General features: G+C 40.4%; 4 gene segments (V, D, J or C); 2 read left to right on the forward strand and 2 right to left on the reverse strand.

The window, feature by feature from the left end:
* Positions 1–808: 808 nt before the first annotated feature.
* Positions 809–1,409, forward strand: LOC118399056 (probable non-functional immunoglobulin kappa variable 6D-41). The segment is given in 2 exon segments: positions 809–910; positions 1,073–1,409. Coding segments are annotated over 2 exon segments (372 nt in total).
* Positions 1,410–8,831: 7,422 nt separating this feature from the next.
* Positions 8,832–27,567, reverse strand: LOC118399413 (Ig kappa-b4 chain C region-like). The segment is given in 2 exon segments: positions 8,832–9,421; positions 27,410–27,567. A coding segment is annotated over 1 exon segment (252 nt).
* On the forward strand, positions 14,286–15,520 carry LOC118399410 (immunoglobulin kappa variable 1-39-like). The segment is given in 2 exon segments: positions 14,286–14,364; positions 14,565–15,520. Coding segments are annotated over 2 exon segments (372 nt in total).
* LOC127909865 (Ig kappa-b4 chain C region-like) lies at positions 25,415–27,137 on the reverse strand. The segment is given in 2 exon segments: positions 25,415–26,019; positions 27,043–27,137. A coding segment is annotated over 1 exon segment (255 nt).
* Positions 27,568–27,641: the final 74 nt, after the last annotated feature.

Here is a 27,641-nt window from a genome sequence, read left to right on the forward strand (position 1 = left end):
GGGCTCTGGGAGTGCGGTGCCCGGAAAACAACCTCTCATTCAACGTCAACAAAACAAAGGAGATGATTGTGGACTTCAGGAAACAGCAGAGGGCACACCCCCCTATCTACATCAATGGGACCACAGTGGAGAAGGTGGAAAGCTTCAAGTTCCTTGGCGTACACATCAGTGACAAACTGAAATGGACCACCCACACAGACAGTGTGGTGAAGAAAGCGCAACAGAGCCTCTGCAACCTCAGGAGGCTAAAGACATTTGGCTTGTCACTTAAAACCCTCACAAACCTTTACAGATGCACAATTGAAAGCATCCTGTCAGGCTGTATCACTGCCTGGTACGGAAACTGCACCGCCCGCAACCACAAGGCTCTCCAGAGGGTGGTATGGTCTGCAGAACGCATTACCGGGGGCAAACTACCCGCCCTCCAGGATACCTACAGCACCCGATGTCACAGGAAGGCCAAAAAGATCATCAAGGAGATCAACCCGAGCCCAAGCCCAAGCCCGATCCCCAAATCCAATTTATTTATATAGCCCTTCGTACATCAGCTGATATCTCAAAGTGCTGTACAGACACCCAGCCTAAAACCCCAAACAGCAAGCAATGCAGGTGTAGGAGCACTCATCACGTGTATGTGACCAAAAAAAAAGATTTGATTTAGGCCTACTATTGGAAACTTGACTTATTTCATCTCTCTCTCTCTCTCCCTGTAATGTGCGCGTGCGCGCACACACACACATTTGCATAAAATATGAGATATTTGCACAGCTGTCCTGCCTCATTGCTCCACATACTTTTAAAACCCCAGTGTTGATCAGTGACTGTTCACTCCTTTCAGAGCCACTGCCACGCAGCACAATGATGATGTCACTGATTCTACTGCTGGGAACACTGGGACTCCTTGTTCAGGGTGAGAGACACTTTGACTAACTTTGATTTATTATGGGTTTGGCTTCAGAGATACACATTCGTTAATTTGACAGTTTTGTTTAAAAGGCTTTGCTTTTATGATATGTTTGTTGTTGTGATAACCTTACTAATCAACCTTCCTTCACCTTTGTTTATCTTTCAGAATCATCAGCAGATATAATTCTGACTCAGTCTCCTAAATCTCAGTCTGTTAGTCCAGGAGAGACTGTCTCTATCAGCTGTACAGCCAGTTCAAGTACTCGTAATTATCTCCACTGGTACCTGCAGAAACCTGGAGAAGCTCATAAACTCCTGGTTTATTATGCTACAACCCGTCAGTCTGGGATTCCAGGTCGTTTCAGTGGGAGTGGATCTGGTAGTTCTTATACTCATTACACTCTGACCATCAGTGGAGTCCAGGCTGAAGATGCAGGAGATTACTACTGTCAGCAGGGTGCCAGCTTTCCGTTCACACAGTGTTAGAGCGTCGTACAAAAACCTCCCTCAGCTAAAGAGGAACTGCTCTGACTCAACAGCTGCAGAGCTACAGAGTCTCCTGTATTCTACAGTACTCTAAACTCCAAATAATCAAAATATGAAACTACGATACAATAATGTAATTAGTTAGACTACGGATTATGATACTGCACGTATCTCTCAATATATTAAGCAAACATTTTCAATCTTTGTTTACACACCAGGACCATTAAGGATACAGAGCTGTAAATACTATTTATTTTAGGACATGTTGAACACAATTCTGAATTAGGTTTAGATTTTGTGCCCATTTCAGTACACAATAGCATGAAAGTTGAACCTGCCCAAACCCAACTTCCCAACTATTCATGGCCTACTCAACTTCTATACCCCTCCAACTCTGAGAGTGAATATTGATTGCATTCAAGAAGTACTATTTTGACATTATGAGAGTGTATATCTGTCACAAGTAAATCTAGTTCACGCAGCCATATAAAGACCTGAGAGTGAAGTCCACAATTTGCATGTTATGCAAAGTCCAGCGTGAAGTCTGGTTCCCCCAGCCCTAGTCAGACACACACAGCTGCCCTAGTCCCAGAGGGTTTGAGGCTGGGAGATTGTGAGCTGTGGTGGGGTTGAAACTCAGATTTGGATGTGAAGGGTGACACTCCCAGAATAGAGCAGTAACATGGCCAGATGTTCACCTGTTCCCAGAGAGTTCCGTTGAGCTTGGAGCACATGGCTTCAGTATTGGTAACATCCAGAGTCATATATTTAGAGACTTAGGCCAACTTTTAGAATTTGTAATATTGTTCTAATTAAGAGATAATGCTTGGGAAGCCGGTGTTTGGAGGATATTTTGGCACTAGTGTTGTTAGGGCCGAGATGAAGTTGAGATAACAATGCTGTGTAACTGTAATATTCAGTTACATAGCATTGTTTAAATATCCCCCATGTAATGTTAATGGGGAGCTACTATGCCTGCCACAGAATGTTGAAGTGTCATGTAAATACATCATAATGCAGAAACCTCAATGTCCTCTCTAATACATGGCTCTGGTAACATCATAAAGACTGGGGAGTCTAGAGAACATGACTTCAGTATTAGTAACATCATAAAGACTGGGGAGTCTAGAGAACATGACTTCAGTATTAGTAACATCATAAAGACTGGGGAGTCTAGAGAACATGGTTTCAGTATTAGTAACATCATAAAGACTGGGGAGTCTAGAGAACATGGCTTCAGTATTAGTAACATCATAAAGACTGGGGAGTCTAGAGAACATGGCTTCAGTATTAGTAACATCATAAAGACTGGGGAGTCTAGAGAACATGACTTCAGTATTAGTAACATCATAAAGACTGGGGAGTCTAGAGAACATGACTTCAGTATTAGTAACATCATAAAGACTGGGGAGTCTAGAGAACATGGTTTCAGTATTAGTAACATCATAAAGACTGGGGAGTCTAGAGAACATGTTTCAGTATTAGTAACATCATAAAGACTGGGAGTCTAGAGAACATGGCTTCAGTATTAGTAACATCATAAAGACTGGGAGTCTAGAGAACATGACTTCAGTATTAGTAACATCATAAAGACTGGGAGTCTAGAGAACATGACTTCAGTATTAGTAACATCATAAAGACTGGGAGTCTAGAGAACATGGTTTCAGTATTAGTAACATCATAAAGACTGGGGAGTCTAGAGAACATGTTTCAGTATTAGTAACATCATAAAGACTGGGGAGTCTAGAGAACATGGCTTCAGTATTAGTAACATCATAAAGACTGGGAGTCTAGAGAACATGACTTCAGTATTAGTAACATCATAAAGACTGGGAGTCTAGAGAACATGGTTTCAGTATTAGTAACATCATAAAGACTGGGGAGTCTAGAGAACATGGCTTCAGTATTAGTAACATCATAAAGACTGGGGAGTCTAGAGAACATGGCTTCAGTATTAGTAACATCATAAAGACTGGGAGTCTAGAGAACATGACTTCAGTATTAGTAACATCATAAAGACTGGGGAGTCTAGAGAACATGACTTCAGTATTAGTAACATCATAAAGACTGGGGAGTCTAGAGAACATGGTTTCAGTATTAGTAACATCATAAAGACTGGGGAGTCTAGAGAACATGTTTCAGTATTAGTAACATCATAAAGACTGGGGAGTCTAGAGAACATGGCTTCAGTATTAGTAACATCATAAAGACTGGGGAGTCTAGAGAACATGACTTCAGTATTAGTAACATCATAAAGACTGGGGAGTCTAGAGAACATGGTTTCAGTATTAGTAACATCATAAAGACTGGGGAGTCTAGAGAACATGGTTTCAGGATTAGTAACATCATAAAGACTGGGCAGTCTAGAGAACATGGCTTCAGTATTAGTAACATCATAAAGACTGGGGAGTCTAGAGAACATGACTTCAGTATTAGTAACATCATAAAGACTGGGGAGTCTAGAGAACATGGTTTCAGTATTAGTAACATCATAAAGACTGGGGAGTCTAGAGAACATGGCTTCAGTATTAGTAACATCATAAAGACTGGGGAGTCTAGAGAACATGGCTTCAGTATTAGTAACATCATAAAGACTGGGGAGTCTAGAGAACATGGTTTCAGTATTAGTAACATCATAAAGACTGGGGAGTCTAGAGAACATGGCTTCAGTATTAGTAACATCATAAAGACTGGGGAGTCTAGAGAACATGGCTTCAGTATTAGTAACATCATAAAGACTGGGGAGTCTAGAGAACATGGCTTCAGTATTAGTAACATCATAAAGACTGGGGAGTCTAGAGAACATGACTTCAGTATTAGTAACATCATAAAGACTGGGGAGTCTAGAGAACATGGCTTCAGTATTAGTAACATCATAAAGACTGGGGAGTCTAGAGAACATGGCTTCAGTATTAGTAACATCATAAAGACTGGGGAGTCTAGAGAACATGGTTTCAGTATCAGTAACATCATAAAGACTGGGGAGTCTAGAGAACATGACTTCAGTATTAGTAACATCATAAAGACTGGGGAGTTTAGAGAACATGGTTTCAGTATTAGTAACATCATAAAGACTGGGGAGTCTAGAGAACATGACTTCAGTATTAGTAACATCATAAAGACTGGGGAGTCTAGAGAACATGGTTTCAGTATTAGTAACATCATAAAGACTGGGGAGTCTAGAGAACATGGTTTCAGTATTAGTAACATCATAAAGACTGGGGAGTCTAGAGAACATGACTTCAGTATTAGTAACATCATAAAGACTGGGGAGTCTAGATAACATGGTTTCAGTATTAATAACATCATAAAGACTGGGGAGTCTAGAGAACATGGTTTCAGTATTAGTAACATCATAAAGACTGGGGAGTCTAGAGAACATGGCTTCAGTATTAGTAACATCATAAAGACTGGGGAGTCTAGAGAACATGGCTTCAGTATTAGTAACATCATAAAGACTGGGGAGTCTAGAGAACATGGTTTCAGTATCAGTAACATCATAAAGACTGGGGAGTCTAGAGAACATGACTTCAGTATTAGTAACATCATAAAGACTGGGGAGTTTAGAGAACATGGTTTCAGTATTAGTAACATCATAAAGACTGGGGAGTCTAGAGAACATGACTTCAGTATTAGTAACATCATAAAGACTGGGGAGTCTAGAGAACATGGTTTCAGTATTAGTAACATCATAAAGACTGGGGAGTCTAGAGAACATGGTTTCAGTATTAGTAACATCATAAAGACTGGGGAGTCTAGAGAACATGACTTCAGTATTAGTAACATCATAAAGACTGGGGAGTCTAGAGAACATGGTTTCAGTATTAGTAACATCATAAAGACTGGGGAGTCTAGAGAACATGGTTTCAGTATTAGTAACATCATAAAGACTGGGGAGTCTAGAGAACATGACTTCAGTATTAGTAACATCATAAAGACTGGGGAGTCTAGAGAACATTACTTCAGTATTAGTAACATCATAAAGACTGGGGAGTCTAGAGAACATGACTTCAGTATTAGTAACATCATAAAGACTGGGGAGTCTCGAGAACATGGCTTCAGTATTAGTAACATCATAAAGACTGGGAGTCTAGAGAACATGACTTCAGTATTAGTAACATGATAAAGACTGGGGAGTCTAGAGAACATGGTTTCAGTATTAGTAACATGATAAAGACTGGGGAGTCTAGAGAACATGACTTCAGTATTAGTAACATCATAAAGACTGGGGAGTCTAGAGAACACTGTTTCAGTATTAGTAACATCATAAAGACTGGGAGTCTAGAGAACATGGTTTCAGTATTAGTAACATCATAAAGACTGGGGAATCTAGAGAACATGGTTTCAGTATTAGTAACATCATAAAGACTGGGGAGTCTAGAGAACATGGTTTCAGTATTAGTAACATCATAAAGACTGGGGAGTCTAGAGAACATGACTTCAGTATTAGTAACATCATAAAGACTGGGGAGTCTAGATAACATGGTTTCAGTATTAATAACATCATAAAGACTGGGGAGTCTAGAGAACATGGTTTCAGTATTAGTAACATCATAAAGACTGGGGAGTCTAGAGAACATGGCTTCAGTATTAGTAACATCATAAAGACTGGGGAGTCTAGAGAACATGGCTTCAGTATTAGTAACATCATAAAGACTGGGGAGTCTAGAGAACATGGTTTCAGTATCAGTAACATCATAAAGACTGGGGAGTCTAGAGAACATGACTTCAGTATTAGTAACATCATAAAGACTGGGGAGTTTAGAGAACATGGTTTCAGTATTAGTAACATCATAAAGACTGGGAGTCTAGAGAACATGACTTCAGTATTAGTAACATCATAAAGACTGGGGAGTCTAGAGAACATGGTTTCAGTATTAGTAACAACATAAAGACTGGGGAGTCTAGAGAACATGGTTTCAGTATTAGTAACATCATAAAGACTGGGAGTCTAGAGAACATGACTTCAGTATTAGTAACATCATAAAGACTGGGGAGTCTAGAGAACATGGTTTCAGTATTAGTAACATCATAAAGACTGGGGAGTCTAGAGAACATGGTTTCAGTATTAGTAACATCATAAAGACTGGGGAGTCTAGAGAACATGACTTCAGTATTAGTAACATCATAAAGACTGGGGAGTCTAGAGAACATTACTTCAGTATTAGTAACATCATAAAGACTGGGGAGTCTAGAGAACATGACTTCAGTATTAGTAACATCATAAAGACTGGGGAGTCTCGAGAACATGGCTTCAGTATTAGTAACATCATAAAGACTGGGGAGTCTAGAGAACATGACTTCAGTATTAGTAACATGATAAAGACTGGGGAGTCTAGAGAACATGGTTTCAGTATTAGTAACATGATAAAGACTGGGGAGTCTAGAGAACATGACTTCAGTATTAGTAACATCATAAAGACTGGGGAGTCTAGAGAACACTGTTTCAGTATTAGTAACATCATAAAGACTGGGGAGTCTAGAGAACATGGTTTCAGTATTAGTAACATCATAAAGACTGGGGAATCTAGAGAACATGGTTTCAGTATTGGTATCACTGTAGATATCATTTTGACTGGTATTATATTTGGCCCAATCAGCCAAGCTTTCATGGAGAGAGGTTCATTAACTGAAATGTATCAGTAACATTATTTTCCATGGCAGAGCTCTCCATTTCCTATTGTCCACGATCAGCTCCTGTGTCTTGCTCACATTGAGAGAGAGGTTGTTGTCCTGGCACCACACTGCCAAGTCTCTGACATCCTCCCTTCATCGTTGTCGGTGATCAGGCCTACCACTGTTGTGTCGTCATCAAACCTTTGATAGTGTTGAAGTCATGCCCGGCCATGTAGTCGTGGGTGAACAGGGAGTATAGAAGGGGACTAAGCATGCACCCCCGAGGTGCCCCAGTGTTGAGGATCAGCGTGGAAGATGTGTTGTTGCCTACTCTTACCACCTGTTGGCGGCCAGTCAGGAAGTCCAGGATCCAGTAGCAGAAGGAGGTGCTTACTCCCGGGGTGATGAGATTTGTGGGAACTTTGTGGTGTTGAATGCTGTGCTGTAGTCAATGAACAGCATTCTCACATAGGTGTTCCCTTTGTCCAGGTGGGAAAGGGCAGTGTGGAGTGCGATTGAGATTGTGTCATCTGGAATGGGTCTAGGGTTTCTGGCATGATCGTGTTGATGTGAGCCATGACCAGCCTTTCAAAGCACTTCATGGCTACCGACCTGAGTGCTACAGGGCGGGAATCATTCAGAGAGTCTCCCGTATTCTAAAGTATTCTAAACTCCAATTCTTCGAAATATGACTCATACTGTACATTTCTCTCAATATATTCTCAAAAAAAATGTAAATCTTTGTAAACACACTGGGACCACTAAGGATACAAAGCTGTAGAAAATGCTTTCTTTTTTAGGACATGTTAAGCAAAATTCAGAATAGGTTTATATTTATGCTTTGACTTCTCTTCATATTGTAAGAAGCACCCATTTCAGTATGCAATAGCATGAATGTTGACCCTGTCCAAACCCAACCATTTATGCCCTACTCAACTTCTATACCTCTCCAATCTTTACAGAGCGAATACAGTCATATCGTTTCAATTCAAGAAGAACGACTTTGATTTCATCGTGATACAGTATACCTGTCACAAATAAATGTAGATCACGTAGCCATATAAAGACCTGAGAGTGAAGTCCCCAACTTGAACGTTATGCAAAGTCCAGAGTGAATTCTGGTTCTCCAGCCCTAGTCAGCTCTAGTCAGACACACACAGCTGCCCCAGTCCCATAGGGTTTGAGGCTGGGAGATTCTGTTCTGTGGTGTGGCTGAATGTGTTATTTGCATGGGCAGGGTTACTGCAACACTCCCAGAATAGAGCAGCACAGTAGCCAGATGTTCACCTGTCCCAGATAGTTCCAGTGAGTTTAGAACACATTAATTCAGTATTAGAAACATCATGAAGATCCATGGGTTTATAATGTCTTCAGTATTAGTAACATCATGAAGACCAGTATGTTTAGAGCACGTGGTTTCAGTATTAGTAACATCTTGAAGACCAGTGTGTTTAGAGCACATGGTTTCAGTATTAGTAACATCATAAAGACCAGTGGGTTTATAATATGTCTTCAGTATTAGTAACATCATGAAGACCAGTGAGTTTAGAACATGTCTTTAGTATTAGTAACATCATGAAGACCAGTGAGTTTAGAGCACATGGATTCAGTTTGAGTCGTACTGTAGATATCCGTTTGACTGGTACCAAACTTGGCCCAATCAGCTAAGCGTTAATTGAGAGTGGTTCATTATCTGAAATGTATCAGTAACATTGTGTTTCATGGCGGAGCTCTCCATTCCTTATGAAAACTAAACACATCATAAAGAAAAATGTCTAATGGTAAACCTGGTAAATGGTAAAGAATGATATCCAGGCACACAATTTAACATTTTGAACGTCTTTATTATCTCAACATGTCAGAACCAACAGCATTACAGTAATTAGGTTCAGAACACATGTGATATGAAAGCCAAGCAGATCTATTCAGACATGTGTTTTGTTGTTTGTTATAATATGCTAAAACCTCCTACTGGAGGAAGGATTCCCACACAGGATCCAGCCCAGCATTAGATCAGTGTGCTGGTATTGCTGGAACAGTAAGAAGGAGAGGTGCAGAGTAAAAACAGTGGAGTCAGAGGGGGGAGCTCATTAATCAGAACACTGGTCTCTCTTCAGTGTCTCAGAGAGAGGAGACTGGGAGCCCTGGGTGGCCTCACAGGTCACAGAGCCCACCTTCTTCCACTGGTCGACAGGGAGGGTCAGGGTGCTGCTCCAGCTGTAGTGGCCATCCTTCTCCAGGACCCCGGGGCTCCCGGTCACCTCCCAGGTGTTGCTGCTGCTGCAGTCCACCTTCCAGCTCAGCTTCCAGTCTGAGGGGAAGCCCTTGTTGGCCAGGCACATGAGAGTGGCCTTCCCCTGCTGCAGCTCCACACTGGAGGGGGGCAGGACTGTCAGGGTGGGACGAACATCACCTAAAAGACAGGTGGGAAGTTATGGAGAGGGGAACTATCACTCAATCATCAGACTGATATGACAATAATGATGCAGCAGTTTTACATCTTAGCTGTAAATTACATTTTTTTCCATCAGTAGGTTTCTGTTCCTCATACAGACAGTCAGTTTATCACACTTCCCTTTGAGTAGCTACTGAAGGATATTATAACTACATGAGATGACTGAAAATACAATCAACTATCTTCAAAATTGTACTATTTAAAATGTGAAATATTCCTCCCTTTCTGTAATGGAATAAACTCATAGGAATCAAACTGCATTTCATTATTAATTATTATGATTATTCTTTTAAAGAACATTTCACAGAATGTATGAACAATTCTTAAATTATTAATTAAATTACAATTGGTTGATAATATGCCTGTGCTGAAGAAATAAATTCCAGTTGAGTGTAAACATCTAACAATGAAATACATTTAATTTAAAAGTCACACTAAAACATTTAAGTTTTAATTTATCGAAAGAAAATGAATAAAGTTATGTGTAATTTACAAGATATTGTATCAAATTGAAAATAAACCTATATTCATATGAACAGCAGAAAAGCTGGACTTCACAAGATAGCAAGTCTTTTCAATAGATAGCAAATCTAAGCAATACCTTGCAGCTGAATGCTGAAGGAGTGAATTAAGTTGAATATAACCATCTTACAACAATTATATACATTTAAAAGACACATTTAAATAAAATGAATAGTGATATTATTTACGAGACTAGGTCTGTTAACCAAAAATAATAGCTTAATATTTGAGGTTTAACCAAAAGATATTTTCACCCAAATGGGGACTCTTATGAAGAGAATAACTCTTCAACCAAAAACATAACTATGCATAATATTTATTTCCATTTTAATCTTAGTTTCTTCTCTCACAAGATCATCAGTGCATCTATATGCAAGGTCAGAACACTTTCTTTATTAGAGGTAGGTAAACTTACTTCCAACATCCAGTCTAGTGCCTCCACCAAAAGTGTACCACAGTGATGCAATCTCATTCAGCGGCCGTACAAAAACCTCTGACACTATAGAGACACTGCTTTTGCTCTTTGTAAAGCTACATTCATCTAAACCACTCTTATTTCAACAGTATCTCTGTTCCAAATGAATACACACCTTGTTTGATATATTACATCTTGAATAGGCATTTTGATTTAACTAAATTTACTCTAAGGAAAATAAATGCAAAACAAATTCTCAAAATATAAATATACATTTCTACTTTCTATTTAAGGGAGTTGTAATATTGTTAAGAAAATGAATTGGGATTTTGATATCAGAGGTCAAGATCAAGAATTGAATACTTACTGCCAACACTCAGTTTGGTCCCTCCACCGAAAGTCCACCACAGTGATAGAGTCTGATTGACTGGCTGGACAAAAACCTCCAGACAGACACAGAGGGGAATGATAACAGAGACATGGAACTGATGCCCCCTACTGGTCCACTCTGGAACTCCAGTAGACTGGACACATTCACTTTACCCATTGAACTATCTACATACTGAAAACGGCGGTGGACAGTGTTGACACAAAGTTCCTTCAGAAACTATTCACACCATTTGACTTTTTCCACATTTTGTTGTCTTAACAGCCTGAATTGAATGGGGACTTTTTAAGATAGTTACAGAGTCTGATGGCTGTGACAGGAGAAAACTGAGCATGGATCAACAACATGATACGGTAGTACAGGCACAATCTTAGAGGAAAAGTTGGTTCAGTCTGCTTTCCACCAGAAACTGGGAGACAAATTCATCTTTCAGCAGGACAGCAACTTAAAACACAAGACCAAATATACACTGGAGTTCCTCACCAAGACGACATTGAATGTCCCCACCTCTTTAAGGAATACCTAGGATAGGATAAAGTAATCCTTCTCACCCCCCTTAAAAGATTTAGATGCACTATTGTAAAGTGGCTGTTCCACTGGATGTCATAAGGTGAATGCACCAATTTGTAAGTCGCTCTGGATAAGTGCGTCTGCTAAATGACTTAAGTGTAAATGTAAATGTAAATTAATGTTTCGGAGTTGCCTTTAAGTAGTTACAGTTTTGAACTTAAAATAATATGACAATTAAACCCATTAGAATCCCATCTTGTTACACAACAAATGTGGGAAAAGTCACAAAAGTCCACATTTTTTACTTCATTATGAATAAAAATATCTGCCAGCGGCATTTTGCGGAAGAGTCACACTGTCTGGAACATTCTCCCTAGTAAGTGGTACCTGCTCCATGTGTACATGTGTACATGATTTGTGGCAAATCTGTTTCAATCATGTCTTTGGTCACTTTCACGTGGGTCAAACAAAAACACCCTAATGATTGGCAGACAATAGAGCCTCCCACAACGCAGGTGATGGCTGCAAGTTGCAACTGGTGAGGAGGAACTGCAGAAACTTGCAGTCAACTACAGTCAAAACTTCATGACCTTTGATCACATGGTTTTTGTAAAGGTCATGCAGTTGTTATGTAGGCTCAAGTCAGAATATGAGAACATATGAGAACTCATAGTTGCTTCCCACACTTTATGCAAATGACCAGATATTGTCAATAGCTTCCAGATTAAGATAACATAAGATAGCAGTCATGGTAGATGTAGGCTAGAATCTGTGTCAGGTAGGAAATTAGAAGTGCAATCATCCCACTGGGCAGATGTCATTTCAATGTCTGTTCAACATTGGTTCAACATAATTTCATTGAAATGACGTGGAAACGTGGCGTAGCGGTCTAAGGCACTGCATCGCAGTGATTGAGGCGTCATTACAGACCTGAGGTTGATCCCAGGCTGTGTCACAGCTGGCCATGACCGGGAGACCCATGAAGCATCGCACAATTGGGCCAGCGTCTTCCGGGTTAGGTAAGAGTTTGGCCGGCCTGGATTTCCTTGTCCCATCAAGCTCTAGCGACTTCTTGTGGTGGAAAAAGCGCCTGCAAGCTGATCTCGGTTGCCAGCTGGACAGTGTTTCCTCCAACACATTGCTGTGGCTGGCTTCAGAGTTTAGCGAGCAGTGTGTCAAGAAGCAGTGCGGCTTTCCAGGATTGTGTTTCGGAGGACGCATGGCTCTCGACCTTCGCCTCTCCTGAGTCCATAGGGGAGTTGCTGTGATGAGACAAGACTGTAACTACCAATTGGGGAGAAAAGGTGGTAAATCTGCAACAAAAAAACACACACACAGCTCATCAGGAGGAATCTGACCAGTGGCAGTTAACCCACACCTTTCACATATTATCACTCTATGACATGAGATCAAGAGAAGATAAAAACTTGTGAGGATTTCATGCACTCTGTTTACTAGTGTAGAGACTGTTTAAACAGTATTCATTTTTTTAGAAACAAACAATTAAATGTCTAAAATCTACCGTCTTCCAGATATCTCTTAGATCTCTTATCTTTCATCGACCATGGAGCACCTGCACTCCTCCAGCACCTCCAGCATGGACCCCACCTCCCTGGATTTAGGTCGCCTGACTTCAAACATCGTCCTGGGGCTGTGCTGTGTGCTGGGCCTCCCTGGTAACATAGCTGTTCTGGTGGTCAAACTGCGCAGCTCGTCCCAACACCCCAAATTTACCGTGTGTCTCATGCTGAACCTGGCGTCCTCTGACATCTTGTACATGGCCACGATACATGTGTGTATCTATACTCTCCTGCCTGGCTGGATTCTGGGCCGCCTGCAAGCTGTCTGTATAGCCTGTACTTTCCGTGGATCTACAGGGTAGCCTAGATTTGTTCCTTTCGTGATCTAACCCCCATTCAAGCTTGACCTCCATTGGTAAAATCCATCTGTCCCATGCATGAATAAATTTATTTAGTTTTAATTAAGAAATAGATGTTTTATTTCTCTTACAGTAGGCTACATAGAGGCTACTTCTGCTTTTGTTCAGAGGACCTCCAACTTGTTCAATTACTTCATCACACTTGTTAAGTTGCCTTAAAATCTTGACAGGTATTTTACTATTGAGCACAATGGAAAAACACAGATGTATGCAACATTTCAAACCTTGCACCACTCTGATGCCCAACATGGGTTGAACCCTGTCCGTTTCATTCTAAACCACAACAAGAAGTGAGACAACTTGTCAACACGGCCAAACAAAATGTTTCTGGACCAAATGAAGGTAGAACTTGTGGTATGTCAGATGTAACACATTCGGTGCACAGACAGACAGTGTTATCCTCACCCTAAGCACCATGTCTTTTGGTTCAAAATGAGAGAAAAGGCTGAATCATCAACATAAATTGATGCTGTAAACCATGTATTCAACAGCATAGGCTATATTTCTATATGAAAGAGAAACCCTCAACACCTCTTACATGAGGTATGACTGCTATGACTGTCAGTCCTCCCTCCTATCTTTAGTCCCCAGTGTCTTTAGTATGGCTGCTATGACTGTCAGTCCTCCCTCCTATCTTTAGTCCCCAGTGTCTTTAGTATGGCTGCTATGACTGTCAGTCCTCCCTCCTATCTTTAGTCCCCAGTGTGGATGCAAGGATTGACACACCATGAGATTGACATGATACTGTAGTTTAAAACATATTTTGAAACAATAAACCGTTTTTTGGGGTTATGATAGGATGGTGAAAAGCATGATCTGACGCACACCCCCAAAATGTTTCAATAGGTGCTGACTAATGGAAAGTAAACTGGATAAAAATAAATAAAGTTGTACACTACATATGCTCCTAACAACTGAATGGGTATATAGAGTGTGTAACTTTCATTTCATACGGAAATGCGTAAAATATTGGGGTTTTGCATATCTGTCCTGCCTCATTGCTCCACATACTTTTAAAACCCCAGTGTTGATCAGTGACAGTTCACTCCTTTCAGAGCCACTGACACGCAGCACAATGATGATGTCACTGATTCTACTGCTGGGAACACTGGGACTCCTTGTTCAGGGTGAGAGACACTGACTAACTTTGATTCATGATGGGTTTGGCTTCAGAATTAAACTTAATTTGTGAATATTGAAGATATTAATAAAAACAAATCTGATTTTGCCTGATATGTTTCATGATAGAATGTGGAAGATTATAAATGTCTGTTTGTTGTGATAACCTTACTAATCATCCTTTCTTCACTTTTCTTTTCTTTTTCAGAATCATCAGCAGATATCATTCTGACTCAGTCTCCTAAATCTCAGTCTGTTAGTCTAGGAGAGTTTGTCTCTCTCAGCTGTACAGCCAGTTCAAGTACTGGTAATGTGCTTAGCTGGTACCTGCAGAAACCTGGAGAAGCTCCTAAACTCCTGGTTTATCATGGTACAAAACGTCAGTCTGGGATTCCAGGTCGTTTCAGTGGGAGTGGATCTGTTAGTCCTTATACTCATTACACTCTGACCATCAGTGGAGTCCAGGCTGAAGATGCAGGAGATTACTACTGTCAGCAGGGTGGCAGCACTCCGTTCACACAGTGTTAGAGCGTCTTACAAAAACCTCCCTCAGCTAAAGAGGAACTGCTCTGACTCAACAGCTGCAGAGCTACAGAGTCTCCCGTATTCTAAAGTATTCTAAACACCAATTCTTTGAAATATGACACATACTGGTACATATCTCTCATTATATTCTCCAAAAATATCTAATCTTTGTAAACACACTGGGACCAATAAGGATACAGAGCTGTAGAAAATGCTTTCTTTTGAAGGACATGTTAAGCAAAGTTCAGAATTGGTTTACATTTACGCTTGTAAGAAGAACCCATTTCAGTACACAGCAGCATGATGTTGACCCTGTCTGAACCGAACTATTCATGCCCTACTCAACTTCCATACCCCTCCAACCTTGAAAGAGTGAATACAGTCATATAATTTGCATTCAATAAATACTACTTTGACATCAATTTGATACAGTATATCACATGGTTTCAGCATTAGTATCACTGTAGATATTCTTTTGACTGGCACCAAACTTGGCCCAATCAGCTAAGCATTCATTCAGAGAGGTTCATTAACTGAAATGTACCAGTAGCATTATTTTTCACGATACCTGTGTGGATCTATACTCTCCTGGACGACTTGACTCTGCAAGCTAGCCACCATGCTGCTCTACCTCAGCCTGTACGCTAACATGCTATTTGTCACTCCAGGGGCTCTCCCCGCAGATGTGGAACCGGCTGGTGCGCAAGGGGGCTGCACCTGGCCCTGTGGGGGCTTGCATGCGGCCTGACTGCCCCCGCTGTGACCACTCGCGAAGTGGGCGATGAGTGCCACCAAGACACGGGCTGGGGTTCATGATTCCATTCTCTGTGCTGGTCACATCCTACTGCTGCCTCCACGGACTGGTGAACCAAGTTGACGCAGCAGATCACAAGTGTTGTGGTTGCATTCTACATCCTCTGCATCCCTGTGATCCATAAGCGTGGTGGACATTGCCGGAGTGGTGTTGTGTCTGTCTGAAGTCGGTCTCTGCAGGTTTGACTAAAAGGATGTGGCGGGCATGCCAACCCATAACTCTAACCCTCACCCTACCCATAACCAAACCCCTTATCCCTAACCGTAACAAATGAACTTCTTAGGGTTAGGATCCGGCTAATGAAATCTGTATGACAGCAGCCAGTGAAAGTGCATGGCGCCAAATTCAAAACAACAGAAATCCCATCAAACATAGAAGTATTTCACACCATTTTAAAGATGCACTTCTTGTTAATCCCACCACAGTGTCCGATTTCAAATAGGCTTTACAGCGAGAGCACCACAAACGATTATGTTAGGTCAGAGCCAAGTCACAGAAAAACACAGCCATTTTTCCAGCCAAAGAGAGGAGTCACAAAAATCAGAAATAGAGATACAATTAATCACTAACCTTTGATGATCTTCATCAGATGACACTCATAGGACTTCATGTTGCACACTACATGTATGTTTTGTTTGATAAAGTTCATATTTATATAAAAAAATCTCAGTATATGTAAGGGTTTTCTGGTGAAAGAGAGGCGGACCAAAATGCAGCATGGTGGTTATTCATGTTCTTTAATTTATAAAGAAACTACACATGAGATAACTAACAAAAACAACAAACGTGAGAAAACCTAAAACAGTCCCATCTGGTGCAAACACAAAGACAGAACAATCACCCACAAACACACAGTGAAACCCAGGCTACCTAAGTATGATTCTCAATCAGAGACAACTAATGACACCTGCCTCTGATTGAGAACCATACTTGGCCGAAACATAGAAATTCCCAAAACCTAGACTGCCCACCCAACTCACGCCCTGACCATACTAAATAAATACAAAACAAAGGAAAAAGGTCAGAACGTGACACTATACATTGGCGCGTTATGTTCAGTAGTTCCAAAAACATCCAGTGATTTTGCAGAGAGCCACATGAATTTGCAGAAATACTCATAATAAACATGGATAAAAGATACAAGTGTTATTCACAGAATTAAAGATAGACTTCTCCTTAATGCAACCGCTGTGTAAGATTTTTTAAAAACTTTACGAAAAAAGCACACCATGCAATAATCTGAGTACAGCGCTCAGAGACCAAACAGGCCAAAAAGATATCTGCCATATTGTGGATTCAACAGAAGTCAGAAATATCATTATAATTATTCACTTACCTTTGATGATATTCATCAGAATGCACTCCCAGGAATCCCAGTTCCACAATACATGTTTGATTTGTTCGATAAAGTTAATCATTTATGTCCAAATTCCTCCTTGTTGTTAGCGCGTTCAGCCCAGTAATCCATCTTCATGAGGCGCGAACAGTAGGTCCAGACGAAATGTCAAAAAGTTCCGTTACAGTCCGTAGAAACATGTCAAACGATGTATAGAATCAATCTTTAGGATGTTTTTAACATAAATCTTCAATAATGTTCCAACCGGAGAATTCCTTTATCTTCAGAAATGGAATGGATCGCGAGCTACCTCTCATGTGAACGAGCGTCACGAGCTTGTGGCACTCTGCCAGACCACTGACTCAAAGAGCCCTTATGAGGCCCTCCTTTACAGTAGAAGCCTCAAACAAGTTTCTAAAGACGGTTGACATCTAGTGGAAGACTTATGAAGTGCAACATGACCAATATCCCACTGTATCTTCAATAGGGAATGAGTTGAAAAACGGCCAACCTCAGATTTCCCACTTCCTGGTGGATATTGTCTCAGGCTTTTGCCTGCCATATGAGTTCTGTTATACTCACAGACATCATTCAAACAGTTTTAGAAACTTCGGAGTGTTTTCTATCCACATATACTAATAATATGCATATATTAGCAACTGGGACTGAGTAGCAGGCAGTTTAATCTTGGCACCTCTGGGCACCTTATTCATCCAAGCTACTCAATACTGCCCCCAGCCATAAGAAGTTTTAAGGTACTCACAAAATAAATAAAACAACTTAAGGTGTTTTGGTTTGAGCAGCCAATTTTGATATTTTGTCCTCAACAAACCCCACTTTTTGGGTTGCTGTCTCTGGGTCTGTATAGCCTATAATCATAGGATAGCCGAGATTAGTTCCTTTGGTGGTCTACCTCCCTTCAAGTATGGCCTCCATTGGTCAAATCCTAAATTCTATTACGTCTGTCAGCTTTCAAATGCATAAATAAATAGATTTTGTTTTCATGAATACATTGATTTGTTGTTTCTCTTATAGTACATCTACTTCTGCATTGGTTCAGAGGAGCCCCAACATCCCATAAGGTGTTGGACTATTTCATCACTTCATCTCTATTTCATCACTTCATCTCTATTTCATCACTTCATCTCTATTTCATCACTTCATCTCTATTTCATCACTTCACCTTGTGAAGTTGCCTCACTCTATGTCAAAATCTTGACAGCCATTTGAGCAGTGTGCACAATGAAAAAACACACTCAAGATCTATACAACATCATTTGTGCCTAAATAGATCAATAAAATAATGCATTTCAGACCTTGGACCAGTCTGATGCCCAACATGTGTTCAACCATGTCAGTTTCAGTCTAAGCCACAACAAGAAGTTACCAACACTGCCAAGCATCATGATGATGATGCTGGAGACACGTTTCTTCTTGAAGTCCATGATTTTGACAATTTGACTACTGACATACAAAACATTTTGGGACTGTGTCAACAGTGGACTAATGAAATAAATACCAAAATATAGTTTGAGTGAATTTCCCCTTTAAGTAAAACACCACTCTACTCATCATACAGACTGCCATTACACACTGTGGTCAGAGCAGGGCGACAGAACACCAGTACTGTCCACCATTAGAAGGTTTGAAGGATACAGAAGCAGCTATTCTACTTTTAAAAGGGCAATCAGCAGTTGCTACATCTATTTTGTACTCATAAACTAATGAAATGTTCCCATTGACTCTTTAAGAACATACTGTAACTTATAAATGCCTCATGAGCTTAGTTTAACTGTCGTACCCCATCAAAATGGAAGATATAAGCTTGTTGGAAATTAAATGTCAACAAACACCACATAACCTAAAAAATCCAATTGTATTATATTTTTGGTATCATGGAAGGCGGTCCTTACATCTAACCCTGTCGATGAATTTGAGAGTGGTTACATTTCTCCAGCCACATCCCACAGCTTTTTTACTGAAACAGGGGCGTTGAAAATACTTTGTGATTGCCGTTTTAAATGTTATTTACCGTCTTCTGAGACTGACAACCACTGTTGGGGGTCATAAACCACTGTGTCAGCGGGTCAAACTAGACCTCATTTAAGGCATAGTTGTTCAAATCTGTCGTTTTTTGTATTCTCAAATTTGATAAATAGTAGGCATACCTTTGGAAACTGCTGACTTCATTTATCTGTGTGTGTGCACGTGCACGGTGTGTGTATTTGCATAAAAGAGGAAAGCTTTGCATATCTGTCCTGCCTCATTGCTCCACATACTTTTAAAACCCCAGTGTTGATCAGTGACAGTTCACTCCTTTCAGAGCCACTGACACACAGCACAATGATGATGTCACTGATTCTACTGCTGGGAACACTGGGACTCCTTGTTCAGGGTGAGAGACACTTTGACTAACTTTGATTCATGATGTGTTTGGCTTCAGACTTAAACTTAATTTGTGAATATTGAAGATAAGGATAATAACAAATCATCTGGTCTTGCCTGAAGTTGATAGGCGTTTGGATGATTAGCAATGTCTATTTGTTGTGATTACCTTACGTACTAATCAATCATTCTTTAATTTTGTTTTATTTTTCAGAATCAGCAGCAGATATCATTCTGACTCAATCTCCTAAATCTCAGTCTGTTCGCCCAGGAGAGACTGTCTCTATCAGCTGTACAGCCAGTTCAAGTACCAGCAATGTGCTTAGCTGGTACCTGCATAAACCTGGAGAAGCTCCTAAACTCCTGGTTTATCATGGTACAAAACGTCAGTCTGGGATTCCAGGTCGTTTCAGTGGGAGTGGATCTGTTAGTCCTTATACTCATTACACTCTGACCATCAGTGGAGTCCAGGCTGAAGATGCAGGAGATTACTACTGTCAGCAGGGTGCCAGCACGCCGTTCACACAGTGTTAGAGCGTCGTACAAAAACCTCCCTCAGCTAAAGAGGAACTGCTCTGTCTCATTAGCTGCAGAGCTACAGAGTCTCCCGTATTCTAAAGTATTTTAAACACCAATTCTTCTAAATATGACACATACTGCACATATCTCTCAATATATTCTGCAAAAATGTTAAGTCTTTGTAAACACACTAGGACCTCTAAGGATACAGAGCTGTAGAAAATGCTTTGTTTTGAAGGACATGTTAAGCAAAATGAAAAATAGGTTTAGATTATTTTTTCAACGCTTTGATTTCTATTCAAATTGTAAGAAGCACCAATTTCAGTACGCAATAGCAAGAATGTTGACCCTGTCCGAACCCAACTATTCATGCCCTACTCAACTTCTATACCGCTCCAACCTTGACAGAGTGAATACAGTCATATCGTTTGCATTCAAGAAGTACTAGTTTGATATCATTATGATACAGTATATATATTTTTTGTATAATATATATATATTTTCATAGGGGACAATGCACATAAATCAACATCAATCTTACAATAATGCAACATCCAGGTAAATGTGCCGGGGTTAGCCAAAAGCTATTTTGCAACTGTACTCCCAGGGCAGGTAAGGGCAATCACACAGCCACAATACAAATACTTAATGAAACAATACAAAGTACAAATACATTACATCCAATAATATATAATTCTAACAACAACAGATTATTCGTAATAAAAACACTTATAAAAACGCTTATACATATAAAGAACTGCAGATAACTCTTGTAAAGGTTTGGAAAGATTTGAGCCATGTTTTCAATTTAAATTTAAAAGTACAATAATCAGTGCAGCTTCTCAAGTCCCTGGGCATTGCATTCCAGTATATTGTATCTCTACCAGAAAAGGCAGATTGAGCGAATATACTGTGTCAAAAAGGGACAAACGGAAATGGCGCCACGCCAAACTGCAAGTCTTCCGACTAGCTTGGAAAGACGGTACCCTGCAGTACCGAAGAGCCCTTACTGCTGCTCGATCATCCTATTTTTCTAACTTAATTGAGGAAAATAAGAACAATCCGAAATTCCTTTTTGATACTGTCACAAAGCTAACTAAAAAGCAGCATTCCCCAAGAGAGGATGACTTTCACTTTAGCAGTGAAAAATTCATGAACTTCTTTGAGGAAAAGATTATGATTATTAGAAAGCAAATTACACACTCCTCTTTAAACCTGCGTATTCCTCCAAACCTCAGTTGTCCTGAGTCTGCACAACCCTGCCAGGACCTAGGATCAAGAGAGACGCTCAAGTGTTTTAGTACTATATCTCTTGACACAATGATGAAAATAATCATGGCCTCTAAACCTTCAAGCTCCATACTGGACCCTATTCCAACTAAACTACTGAAAGAGCTGCTTCCTGTGCTTGGCCCTCCTATGTTGAACATAATAAACGGCTCTCTATCCACCGGATGTGTACCAAATTCACTAAAAGTGGCAGTAATAAAGCCTCTCTTGAAAAAGCCAAACCTTGACCCAGAAAATATAAAAAACTATCGGCCTATATCGAATCTTCAATTCCTCTCAAAATTTTTAGAGATGGCTGTTGCGCAGCAACTCACTGCCTTCCTGAAGACAAACAATGTATACGAAATGCTTCAGTCTGGTTTTAGACCCCATCATAGCACTGAGACGGCACTTGTGAAGATGGTAAATGACATTTTAATGGCATCGGACCGAGGCTTTGCATCTGTCCTCGTGCTCCTAGACCTTAGTGCTGCTTTTGATACCATCGATCACCACATTCTTTTGGAGAGATTGGAAACCCAAATTGGTCTACACGGACATGTTCTGGCCTGGTTTAGATCTTATCTGTCGGAAAGATATCAGTTTGTCTCTGTGAATGGTTTGTCCTCTGACAAATCAACTGTAAATTTCGGTGTTCCTCAAGGTTCCGTTTTAGGACCACTATTGTTTTCACTATATATTTTACCTCTTGGGGATGTTATTCGAAAACATAATGTTAACTTTCACTGCTATGCGGATGACACACAGCTGTACATTTCAATGAAACATGGTGAAGCCCCACAATTGCCCTCGCTAGAAGCATGTGTTTCAGACATAAGGAAGTGGATGGCTGCAAACTTTCTACTATTAAACTCGGACAAAACAGAGATGCTTGTTCTAGGTCCCAAGAAACAAAGAGATCTTCTGTTGAATCTGACAATTAATCTTAATGGTTGTACAGTCGTCTCAAATAAAACTGTGAAGGACCTCGGCGTTACTCTGGACCCTGATCTCTCTTTTGAAGAACATATCAAGACCATTTCAAGGACAGCTTTTTTCCATCTACATAACATTGCAAAAATCAGAAACTTTCTGTCCAAAAATGATGCAGAAAAATTAATCCATGCTTTTGTCACTTTTAGGTTAGACTACTGCAATGCTCTACTTTCCGGCTACCCTGATAAAGCACTGAATAAACTTCAGTTAGTGCTAAATACGGCTGCTAGAATCCTGACTAGAACCCAAAAATTTGATCATATTACTCCAGTGCTAGCCTCTCTACACTGGCTTCCTGTCAAAGCAAGGGATGATTTCAAGGTTTTACTGCTAACCTACAAAGCATTACATGGGCTTGCTCCTACCTATCTCTCTGATTTGGTCCTGCCGTACATACCTACACATACGCTACGGTCACAAGACGCAGGCCTCCTAATTGTCTCTAGAATTTCTAAGCAAACAGCTGGAGGCAGGGCTTTCTCCTATAGAGCTCCATTTTTATCGAACGGTCTGCCTACCCATGTCAGAGACGCAAACTCGGTCTCAACCTTTAAGTCTTTACTGAAGACTCATCTCTTCAGTGGGTCATATGATTGAGTGTAGTCTGGCCCAGGAGTGGGAAGGTGAACGGAAAGGCTCTGGAGCAACGAACCGCCCTTGCTGTCTCTGCCTGGCCGGTTCTCCTCTTTCCACTGGGATTCTCTGCCTCTAACCCTATCTTTGTGGGCTATACTCAGCCTTGTCTCAGGATGGTAAGTTGGTGGTTGAAGATATACCTCTAGTGGTGTGGGGGCTGTGCTTTGGCAAAGTGGGTGGGGTTATATCCTTCCTGTTTGGGTGTCCTCGGATGGGGCCACAGTGTCTCCTGACCCCTCCTGTCTCAGCCTCCAGTATTTATGCTGCAGTAGTTTATGTGTCGGGGGGCTAGGGTCAGTTTGTTATATCTGGAGTACTTCTCCTGTCCTATTCGGTGTCCTTTGTGAATCTAAGTGTGTGTTCTCTAATTCTCTCCTTATCTCTTTTTTTCTCTCGGAGGACCTGAGCCCTAGGACCGTGCCCCAGGACTACCTGACATGATGACTCCTTGCTGTCCCAGTCCACCTGACTGTGCTGCTGTTCCAGTTTCAACTGTTCTGCCTTATTATTATTCGACCATGCTGGTCATTTATGAACATTTGAACATCTTGGCCATGTTCTGTTATAATCTCCACCCGGCACAGCCAGAAGAGGACTGGCCACCCCACATAGCCTGGTTCCTCTCTAGGTTTCTTCCTAGGTTTTGGCCTTTCTAGGGAGTTTTTCCTAGCCACCGTGCTTCTACACCTGCATTGCTTGCTGTTTGGGGTTTTAGGCTGGGTTTCTGTACAGCACTTTGAGATATCAGCTGATGTACGAAGGGCTATATAAATAAATTTGATTTGATTTGATTTGAAATGCAATCCCCTCTAGTTACTGCCCTTGTTATCTTGGAGGTGCCTTCCATGAGCATGAAATGCCAGCATAGGGGTGGAGGGGCAACACCATGCAGGATCTTAAAGACAAGGCTTGCATCTACATACTGCTTAAACCTATCCAGACTGAAATAATCATGTTAGTGAATGATGTGATAATGGTGGTAACTGTTTGGGTTGGTATCAAACATCTTAAGTGTTTGTTTGCAGAGTGATTCAATTGATTTCAGAATAGAAGCTCCTGCTTGTGAGGCAATATCTCAGATGTGAGAAGATCATAGCAAGCATATATAGTTAGGCGGCCTCCAGAAGAAGTTAAAGTTTTATAAACCTAGTGTTGGATAATCCAAACTTGACCGTGTTAACCAACCTTCTTCATGTATCTTAAAGTTGGACTCCAAAATGACGCCGAGATACCTGAAGAGAGACACAACGTTCAGATTCTCCCCATTAACAAGAACAGCTTGTTGGGAAGAATCAATGGATTTTTTTTTTGATAAGTACAGAAAAACAGTCTTGTTGATATTTAAATGCAGGTAATAATCATTCATCCATTTAGAAACGTATAACATAGCTTCAGCTAACTTGTAAACCATTTTTGGAGTGTACATACATGAATGTATCGTCTTCATACATATGCATGTTAACTTGTGGGCAAGCAAGTGGGAGATCATTTATATAGAGGGTGTAACGATTGTCGTCGGGAGAAGGAGAGGAGGACCAAAGTGCAGCGTGGTACTTATCCATAATATTTTTAATGAAGAATGAATACGGGAACAAAAACGACAAACGAACAGTTCTGACAGGTGCAACAAACCAGAAAATAATCACCCACAACTCAAAGTGGGAAAACAGGCTACCCAAGTACCGTTCTCAATCAGAGACAACGATTGCCAGCTGCCTCTGATTGGGAACCATACCAGGCCAAACACATAGAAATAGAAAACATAGAACACGAAACATAGAATACCCACCCACATCACACCCTGACCAAACTAAAAATAGAAACATACAAAGCAATCTACGGTCAGGGCGTGACAGATGGTAAACAGAAGGGGGCCTAATATTGCCCCTTGTGAGACTCCAATGTTATAGTAAAGAAAGTCTGACAGTGTCCCCCAGACGAACCTTTTGACTTCTGTTTGTCAGATAGGAATACATCTAACATATATCTTTCACAAATAAATGTAGATCACGTAGCCATATAAAGACCTGAGAGTGAAGTCCCCAACTTGAACGTCATGCAAAGTCTAACGTGAAGTCTGGTTCCTCAGCCATAGTCAGACACACACAGCTGCCCCAGTCCCAGAGGGTTTGAGGCTGGGAGATTCTGTTCTGTGGTGAGGCTGAAAGTGATATTTCCATGGACAGGGTTACTGCAACACTCCCAGAATAGAGCAGCACAGTAGCCAGATGTTAACCTGTCCCAGATAGTTCCAGTGAGTTTAGAGCACATGGTTTCAGTATTAGTAACATCATAAAGACCAGTGGGTTTATAATGTCTTTGGTATTAGTAACGTCACGAAGACCAGTGAGTTTAGAGCACATGGATTCAGTCTGAGTCGTATTGTAGATTTCCGTTTGACTGGTACCAAACCTGAACCAATCAGCTAAGCGTTCATTGAGAGAGGTTCATTAACTGAAATGTATCAGTAACATTGTGTTTCATGGCAGAGCTCTCCATTCCTTATGAAAACTAAACAAATCATAAAGAAAAAAGTCTAATGGTAAACCTCAGTAAAGAATGATATCCAGGCACACAATTTAACATTTTGAACGTCTTTATTATCTCAACATGTCAGAACCAACAGCATTACAGTAATTAGGTTCAGAACACATGTGATATGAAAGCCAAGCAGATCTATTTGACATCAGAATCAGACATCTATTCTGTTCTTTGTTCCACTATGATAAAAGCTCCTGCTGGAGGAAGGATTCCCACACAGGATCCAGCCCAGCATTAGATCAGTGTGCTGGTATTGCTGGAACAGTAAGAAGGAGAGGTGCAGAGTAAAAACAGTGGAGTCAGAGGGGGGAGCTCATTAATCAGAACACTGGTCTCTCTTCAGTGTCTCAGAGAGAGGAGACTGGGAGCCCTGGGTGGCCTCACAGGTCACAGAGCCCACCTTCTTCCACTGGTCGACAGGGAGGGTCAGGGTGCTGCTCCAGCTGTAGTGGCCATCCTTCTCCAGGACCCCGGGGCTCCCGGTCACCTCCCACGTGCCACTGCTGCTGCTGCCGTCCACCTTCCAGCTCAGCTTCCAGTCTGAGGGGAAGCCCTTGTTGGCCAGGCACATGAGAGTGGCCTTCCCCTGCTGCAGCGCCACACTGGAGGGGGGCAGGACTGTCAGGGTGGGACGAACATCACCTAAAAGACAGGTGGGAACTATCAATCAATCATCAGACTGATATGACAATAATGATGCAGCAGTTCTACATCTTAGCTGTAAATTACGTTTTTTTCCATCAGTAGGTTTCTGTTCCTCATACAGACAGTCAGTTTATCACACTTCCCTTTGATTAGCTACTGAAGCATATTATAACTACATGAGATGACTGAAAATACAATCAACTATCTTCAAAATTGTACTATTTAAAATGTGAAATATTCCTCCCTTACTGTAATGGAATAAACTCATAGGAATCAAACTGCATTTCATTATTAATTATTATGATTATTATTTTAAAGAACATTTCACAGAATGTATGAACAATTCTTACATTATGAATTAAATTACAATTGGTTGATAATATGCCTGTGCTGAGGAAATAAATTCCAGTTGAGTGTAAACATCTAACAATGAAATACATTTAATTTAAAAGTCACACTAAAACATTTAAGTTTTAATTTATCGAAAGAAAATGAATAAAGTTATGTGTAATTTACAAGATATTGTATCAAATTGAAAATAAACCTATATTCATATGAACAGCAGAAAAGCTGGACTTCACAAGATAGCAAGTCTTTTCAATAGATAGCAAATAAAACAACAAATGGGATCAAATAAGATAACAAAATAGTAAATAGCAAATAGATAGCAAATCTAAGCAATACCTTGTAGCTGAATGCTGAAGGAGTGAATTAAGTTGAATATAACCATCTTAAAACAATTACATACATTTAAAATACACATTTAAATCAAATGAATAGTGATATTATTTACAAGACTAGGTCTGTTAACCAAAAATAATAGCTTAATATTTGAGGTTTAACCAAAATATATTTTCACCCAAATGGAGACTCTTATGAAGAGAATAACGCTTCAACCAAAAACATAACTATGCATAGTATTTATTTCCATTTTAATCTTAGTTTCTTCTCTCACAAGATCATCTGTGCATCTATATGCAAGGTCAGAACACTTTCTTTATTAGAGGTAGGTAAACTTACTTCCAAACTCCAGTCTAGTGCCTCCACCAAAAGTGTACCACAGTGATGCAATCTCATTCAGCGGCCGTACAAAAACCTCTGACACTATAGAGACACTGCTTTTGCTCTTTGTAAAGCTACATTCATCTAAACCACTCTTATTTCAACAGTATCTCTGTTCCAAATGAATACACACCTTGTTTGATATATTACATCTTGAATAGGCATTTTGATTTAACTAAATTTACTCTAAGGAAAATAAATGCAAAACAAATTCTCAAAATATAAATATACATTTCTACTTTCTATTTAAGGGAGTTGTAATATTGTTAAGAAAATGAATTGGGATTTTGATATCAGAGGTCAAGATCAAGAACTGAATACTTACTGCCAACACTCAGTTTGGTCCCTCCACCGAAAGTCCACCACAGTGATAGAGTCTGATTGACTCGCTGGACAAAAACCTCCAGACAGACACAGAGGGGAATGGTAACAGAGACATGGAACTGATGCCCCCTACTGGTCCACTCTGGAACTCCAGTAGACTGGACACATTCACTTTACCCATTAATATAATATAATAATATATGCCATTTAGCAGACGCTTTTATCCAAAGCAA

The sequence above is a fragment of the Oncorhynchus keta genome, chromosome 20 (assembly GCF_023373465.1).
Source record: "Oncorhynchus keta strain PuntledgeMale-10-30-2019 chromosome 20, Oket_V2, whole genome shotgun sequence".
Classification (NCBI taxonomy): domain Eukaryota; kingdom Metazoa; phylum Chordata; class Actinopteri; order Salmoniformes; family Salmonidae; genus Oncorhynchus; species Oncorhynchus keta.